Genomic DNA, 7,369 nt, shown 5'->3' with positions numbered 1-7,369 from the left:
TGAAACCTGCTCAGTCAAGGGCAGCCCAGGTTGTGCCCCTGGGAAAAGGCTCCACCTGCCGGGAAGAGACCCTAGCCCCGACAAACACACTCTACTTCTCTGGCGATTTCCCTGTACCAGAACCAGGCGTCCCCCTCACATCTCAATGCTTCTTTGCCCTCAACACTTTCCCCCACTCCTCCCTACCCCCACTCCCATGCCAGCCCCTGTCCGGAGTCTCCTCCTCTTTGAATACGTTCCTGTCTACCCTGGGCTCTGGAGGGCTTCCGACTCCCTCTGTTAATGGCGTTTGTCCCCCCCATGCCACGATGTCTGCTGGGAGGTGCCCATTTTCCGTGCCTCTCTGCGCTGGGTCCCTCATAGACGCTGGGCTGGGGTCTGTGGAGAGGGTGGAAGTCCCCGTTCTGGATTCTAGGATCCAGATCCTGCTTGAATGTTTGGAAGAGGGTCCCAGCTGAATTAAATTCAAAAAGAGGCTTTCAAGAAAGAAGGAGGTGTCATCTTTGCAAAATTAACGACCCCCAATCCACGCACCCCCTATCCCATCCCAAGGCCGGCGCCCTGCGAGGCGGCAGGAGGCCGGGGTCCCGGGTTTACCCTTGGGTGACTGCCCAACGCGGGCTGGGATAGAAGCGGACCCTCGGAAGGGTTCCCTTTGCAGACTGGCGCAGTGAAGACCCCATGCCTGGAAAGGTGGGGGACCCAGGCCAACGCGCCAAGTATCGCGAGAGACCCCCAGCCCCCGCGCGGTGCCCTAAACCCCCCTCTCACCCCAGCGCCCCTGCTGGCTGCGCGCGGGGCCCGGCCGGGAAGGGGGGGCGAGAGTGACCTCAGCGGTTCCGCCGCTCCGGGAAGTAGCTCGGCCCGCCCCCTCCGGCCCCCGCCCCGAGTTTCGCTCTCTCCGGGGCGGGGCGATTGGCGGGCGGCGCTGGGCCAGCCAAGTTGGAGCGCGCCCCGCCCGGCGCCCTCGCCGTCCCCGCGCCCTCCCAGCCGGGGTGCGCTGCCCGCAGCTCCACGAGCGCCAGGGCCGCACTGGGGAGGGCGCGCGGCGCGGGCGGCGACCGGAGAGGAGCACGGGGCGGCGGAGGTGAGCGCGGGGGGCGGGCTCCCGACTCTGCCCGCCCCGCCCGCCGGCCCGCTCCCCGCGGCCGCGCTGCCATAAATGGGGCCGCCGGCGGCGGCATCTGGTGGGCCGGGCGGCAGCTGGAGGCGGCGCGGAGGCGTGGGGCGGGCGGCGGCGCAGCCACCGGGGCGTCGGGGACGCTGCGAGCGGGTGGCCGCCCGGGAGTGAAGTTCAGGAGCGCCCGGCGGGGACGCGCGCAGGTTTGCGCGGCTCCGGCCCCTGCGCCTGAGTCCCGGGACCCGCCCCCGCGGCGGAGTGGCTACTGTTTACTTTCGATCGAGTTTTTCCTGCTCGGGGCAGGTGCCCGCGGCGGCTCCGGACGGGCGGTTGTGCGCGTCATTCCCGCGCCGCTCTTTCCGCGCTGCCTGCAGCTGGGAAGGGCGCTTCGCGGACGTCTCCAGCCGCGCTGACGGGCGTCCCGTTTGTGCCCAGGTGATGACGGCGGCGGCATGGAGTTCCCGGAGCACGGCGGACGGCTGCTGGGCCGCCTGAGGCAGCAGCGCGAGCTGGGCTTCCTATGCGACTGCACCGTGCTGGTGGGCGACGCGCGCTTCCCAGCCCACCGTGCAGTGCTGGCCGCGTGCAGCGTCTACTTCCATCTCTTCTACAGGGACCGGCCCGCGGGCAGTCGCGACACGGTGCGGCTCAATTGCGACATCGTCACGGCGCCCGCCTTCGGCCGCCTGCTGGACTTCATGTACGAGGGCCGCCTGGACCTGCGCAGCCTGCCTGTCGAGGACGTCCTGGCGGCCGCCAGCTACCTGCACATGTATGACATCGTCAAGGTCTGCAAGGGCCGGCTCCAAAAGAAGGACCGAAGTCTGGACCCAGGGAACCCTGCCCCTGGGGCAGAATCTGGTCAGCCACCGTACCCTTGGCCTGTCTGGACCGCGGACCTCTGCCCAGCTGCCCGGAAGGCCAAACTCCCCCCGGTTGGGGTCAAGGCTGCCCTCCCTCCTCGAGCATCTGGGCCTCCTCCCTGCCAGGTCCCAGAAGAGTCAGACCAGGCCCTGGACCTGTCGCTGAAGCCTGGCCCAAGGCAGGAGCGGGTCCACCCACCGTGCATCCTCCAGACACCCCTCTGCAGCCAGGTGCAACCAGGGGCCCAGCCACTGGTGAAGGATGAGCGGGACTCACTGTCCGAACAGGAGGAGAGCGGCAGCTCTAGGAGCACCCACAGCCCCCCGAAGCCACCTCCTGTTCCTGCAGCCAAGAGCCTGGTGGTGGGCTTGCAGCCACTGCCTGTCAGCGGAGAGGGCAGCCGGGAGCTGGAGCTGGATGTAGGACGACTGGCGAGTGAGGACGAGCTGGGGCCTGGTGGGCCCCTCTGCATCTGCCCCTTGTGCAGCAAGCTATTTCCCAGCTCCCACGTGCTGCAGCTGCACCTCAGCGCCCACTTCCGTGAGCGAGACAGCACCCGGGCCCGGCTCTCCCCCGAGGGCGCAGCACCCACCTGCCCGCTCTGCGGGAAGACCTTCTCATGCACATACACACTGAAGAGGCATGAACGGACACACTCGGGTGAGAAGCCCTATACGTGTGTGCAGTGTGGCAAAAGTTTTCAGTACTCCCACAACCTGAGCCGGCACACCGTGGTGCACACTCGAGAGAAGCCGCATGCCTGCCGGTGGTGTGACCGCCGTTTCACGCAGTCTGGGGACCTCTACCGCCACGTCCGCAAGTTTCACTGTGGCCTCGTGAAGTCCCTTCTGGTGTGATGCATCCCTGTGGGTCCTGAGGGTGGGTGGAAGGGAAGGGATGGGCTCTCCCAGGTGGGACACAGCATGGGGTGTGAAGCCTGGCCAGGTGGAGGTCCCTGCTCTGGCGGGGTGGCTCCACCCGCCTGGCAGTGAGAATGCTGCTGCTTCCTAGAACTTGGCCTCAGACTTGGTGACTTGGGCAGCCTTCCTCCCGCCTTGCCTCTCCTTTCCCCTCACTCCCCAACTCATTCCGGCCCCCCAGGTTGTGCCCTGCCTAGGCTCTGACACTGTCTTCCTCTCCTGTCCCCTCCAGCCAAGTTCTGAGGGGTGTCCAACCAGCACCTGGCTCTGCCCCGGTTTCTCCGTGTGAGATGGCACATCATCTCCCGGCCCGGGACTTTCCTGACCACCTCTCTGGCAGGCTTGGGGAAGTCTCCATGAGCCTGGCCCCACGCTAGGTGAATTATTCACATGTCAGAAAAGTTGTTGGTGTGCATCCCGATGGGGCGCTGGGAGGAAACAGGACAGTCCTGGGGAGTGGCAGCAGGAACCCCTGCCGGGAAGGCCTGGGGCACAGTGAGTGCCAGCAGGGGCCATCTGGGCACAGCTGGTGTCTCGGGGTGGGGGGGGGTGCAGCCCCAGCAGGGATCCTAAGGCAGCAGAAGTAGAGCCAGCTAGAAGCTGAGTGGCTGTGGCGTCATTGTCACTTGGGCGGGATGTGGGTCCATGAAAGAGTGCAATTATGACCACACTGTAACTTTCGGCAGAGAAAGTGGGAATTTGGAACTGGATTTTCTTTAGACCCAGGAAGAGCCTCCCGAGGCGGCCAGATGTCTGCTGGTGGCTGCCCAGCCACATGCTTCTCTGCCTGAGTGCAGGTCTAGGACGCCTCTGGGCATCCCCCAGGGTGGGGCTTGGGCCACTGAGCTGTGTGCTGCTGCTGGGCCACCGTGGGCCTTACCTTGAAGGTCAGTCTGCCCGCTAGAGGGTCTCCCTGGAGCTGTGGGCATTTCCATGCACTGACTGAGCAGAGGCAAAGGTTGCCCTGTCCGCCAGGGGCAGGGTTTGCGGGCCTTCCTTTCCCCACGGCGAGGCATGGGTGAAAGTGGCCATGGCAGCAGGGGTAGGGGCAGGCGAGGAGTGGGAGTCGCAGCACCCTGGTCTCCATCCGCAGCCTTGGGAGACTGACACTCCTTGCACATGAATAGAGTATGAAGACCACGCCCCCCACACATGTCATTGGTTCAGGTCGCCCTGCTTTGCCTGCCTAATTAAGCAAATCTTGCTGCCAGAACCTCACTGGCCTCTGGGGGTCAGCAGGTGCAGAGCCACCTGGACACCTGGAGACCACCTGGGATGTTTCCTCTGTGGCTGGGAATGGCCTTGACAGCAGAGTCCAGCCAAGTCTACGTTATTTTGTCTTCTCCTGACAACACTGGATGTCATATTTATTAACCTGATCTGGAGTGAAAGACCGTCCCTAGTGCATCTCCCACATGCCCTGGGTTCCTGGTGTGCTGGGTGCCAGCCTGGGAGCCCAGTGCTTCTAGGTGATGCCCCAGGGCTCAGAGGCCCTGGATGGCTTTGGTCTCGAGACAGCTGGGGGAGGGGTCCTGCTTCTGATTGTCCTGGGCCCTAGCCCCTACCTCTGCAAGGGCTCGGTGTGATGTGCTCCATAATCGGGTGTGTGTGTGTGTGTGTGTGTGTGTGTGTGTGTGTGTGTGTCCATGCGTCTAGCACATGGCAAGTCCCAAGCCAACCCGGCACCCCACAGATGGGCAGCTACACTGTCGCCCAAGCACGGAGATGTGGCCGCGGCTCTGGTTCCCCCAGCGGTTTCCATGGGGGAGGAACTTCCTTTCGCTGGGGTGGGCAGCCTGCCCTGAGCTATCAACACTGGATTTGTTATCTTCCGCACAGCTACTGTGAAGACAATGTAAGGAGAAGTGGTCAGTTTTAATTTTATAACTGACACAGCTGGGATGAAATATATACATGTACATATATTTAAGACACTAATTGTGTGGGACAGTTTGGTAGAGGCCTGTGCAGACACAAGGCAAGCAGAGTCAGCAGGGTGGGGGTCTCCTGGGCCAGCTCAGCACCTGTGGGTGCTCTGACCCTGGGGGTGGGGACAGCTCCGAGCTAACCCCAGCAGACAGTTGTTGGTGCACAGTGTCTAGGAGGCGTGGGAATGGGTGCTGTCTTCCTCTTTTCGCATCACGGCGACAGTAATAAAGCCCACCTCCAGTGGAAACGGCAGTGACTGTTCCTGGGGACGGGTGGGGATAGGTGTCCCAGATGCCACCACGTGCTCATGCGGGTGGATGGGGGAGGCTGGGACAGGGCTGAGGTGGCACCCCCTCTTTCCCCAGGTTTGTCCCCAGCTGTCAGTGTTTGGGGGAGGGGAGTCCAGGGAGGCACAGAACACAGGCCAGCTTGGGCAGGGGAGGCCACAGTGGTTTCTTGTCCTGGGGAAGGAGGCTGGACCCCAGAGGGAACCTGCGAACCTGGGGATGCCGTGGCCCTCCCCACTACCCTACGCCCTTGGGCTTCTGGCGGGTGGGAGAAGAAATTTCTAGAGCCCTGTGCTGAGCTGGGCTCTGGGCTGATGAGGCTGGGGTAGGCAGTTTCACGCCGCCTCTGTCCTGCTCCCTCCAGGGGCCTTGCAGGGGGTCATTAGCCCTGAGCCCTCCCTGGGGGGAGCACGGCCTTCCTTTCCAGGCCAGGTGGGGCAGGGGCAGGGCCTCCACATGTGCTGTAAGTGTCAACACAGCGCCCTCTTGGCTTGAGAAGAGCCAGGGTAAGCCCCAGGCCCAGGACAGGGTGGGGGTGGTGCTAGCCAGAGGGTCCTCAAAGTCAGGCTGAGCTGGTGTGCAAGGGCCTGCCCCTCTTGGGCCAGCTCCTGCCACCTTCCCAGTCCTGACCCCAAATACAGGTCCTTCCCTCTGGGAGGTAGTGCTGGCTCCTCCCCTACCCCACCCGCCACACCCACCCTGCCTCCTGCTGAGCCTGGACCAGTGCCCTGTCCTGCAGGGAGGCCCTCTCATGTTCCCAGTTGGGCTCATGACTCAGCCCAGGCCTTCTCAACCCAGAGGAGGAGGCTGTTGCTATGCCAACCATGCAGGAAAGGAGGATGGTCTGCTGTCCCCTAGGGGGCATGGAGCTTCCTGGGGCCCCTCCAGCCTGCCCAGCTCTGCCACACTGTGCTTACACTCAGCTGACTGCTAGTCGTCAAAGCTTTTAGTCCCACTCCTGGCCAGGGTGGGCCTCCTGGCACCCTCCTTGGAGGCTTCCTTGGCTGGATGGTAAACTGAGGCACATGGAAGGGACCAGTACCGGCCCACGGTCCCAGAGCCAGTTGGTGGCAAATCCAGGACTTCCTTCCACCAACTCCAGGAACCTTAAGCTGTTTACCCACAGTGCTGGGCACAGGGCACCAACGCTGTCAGAGGCACATGGCAGGTTGGGGCAGCAAGGACGAGGCCAGAGGGAAGGAGAGGGTCAGACTCTGTGGAGGAGGTATCCCAGGAAGGGGGACCTCTCAGGAGTCTGCGAGTGGACAGCACGGACACAGGCACCAGGCAGGGGCCGGCACGCCACAGAGGCCCGGTCATGTCAGCCCAGGTGCGTGGATACCACCCTGGGGAGGCTGCCTTGGCCCCTCCCGCCACCTCCCCAGCTCCTGCCCACTCCCACACACACCTGGTCTTACCTCTTTCCAGTGTTCCTAAATGGTGCTGAGTCCTTCCCGGTGTGGGAGGCTCCACTCTACAGACACCCCTGGGGAGTATGGTAACAAACAAACCCGGTGCAGACATGGCTCCAATCCTGGCCGTCCCAGCTCTCAGGGGTGAACTCCAAGACCCCAGAAGCTCTGCCCTGGGCTTCTATGACTTCTTTCATCCCCACCTCAGTCCCATCTTTCTTCAGTGAACACATCCCACACTGTCATCATGGTCATTGTCACCATCACCCTACCTCATGGAACCACAACTCCACATTACCTTTATCTCCACCATCAATATCATCTTCACCACCACTACCTCCACCAGCATCACCACCTCCATCACCATCACCTCCACTTTTACCTCCACCATCACCTCCACCTCCACTACCACCATCACCACCTCCTCCACATCCACCATTGCCTCTACCTCCACCATCACCTCCACCTCTACCATCATTACCTCCACCATCACCTCCACCTCTACCATCACTTCCAACCACCATCACCTCCACCTTCACTATCACCATCACTACCTCCTCCACCTCCACCATCGCCTCCACCTCTAGCACCATTTCCTCCACCTCTAGCACTATTACCTCCACCTCCACCACCATCACCTCCATCTCTACCATCACCTTCACATCCACCATCACCTACAAACTCTACCATCACTTCCATCTCCACCACCTCCTCTATCACCATCATTACCTCCTCCACCTGCATCATTGCCTCCACCTCCAGCACCATTACTTCCAACATCACCCCCACATCCACCATCACCTCCACCTCTACCATCACCTTCACATCCACCATCAC

At 62.6% G+C, this 7,369-nt stretch overlaps 1 protein-coding gene across 1 annotated transcript; it reads left to right on the top strand.

Moving 5' to 3' along the window:
- Positions 1 to 825: 825 nt before the first annotated feature.
- On the top strand, positions 826 to 5,080 carry ZBTB42 (zinc finger and BTB domain containing 42). The gene is made up of 2 exons (XM_023205762.2): positions 826 to 1,087; positions 1,556 to 5,080. Exon 2 carries the CDS (start codon positions 1,573 to 1,575, stop codon positions 2,839 to 2,841), a length of 1,269 nt encoding a protein of 422 aa, XP_023061530.1. The 5' UTR covers positions 826 to 1,087; positions 1,556 to 1,572; the 3' UTR covers positions 2,842 to 5,080.
- The last annotated feature ends 2,289 nt before the right edge of the window (positions 5,081 to 7,369 follow it).

This window comes from Piliocolobus tephrosceles, chromosome 6 (genome assembly GCF_002776525.5).
Source record: "Piliocolobus tephrosceles isolate RC106 chromosome 6, ASM277652v3, whole genome shotgun sequence".
Lineage (NCBI taxonomy): Eukaryota > Metazoa > Chordata > Mammalia > Primates > Cercopithecidae > Piliocolobus > Piliocolobus tephrosceles.
Note: the sequence above shows the minus strand (reverse complement) of the source record. Positions and strands in the feature narration are given on the sequence as shown.

Coding starts and splice junctions, on each gene's coding strand:
- ZBTB42 (XM_023205762.2), top strand. CDS start 1,573: ATGGAGTTCCCGGAGCACGGCGGACGGCTGCTGGGCCGCCTGAGGCAG.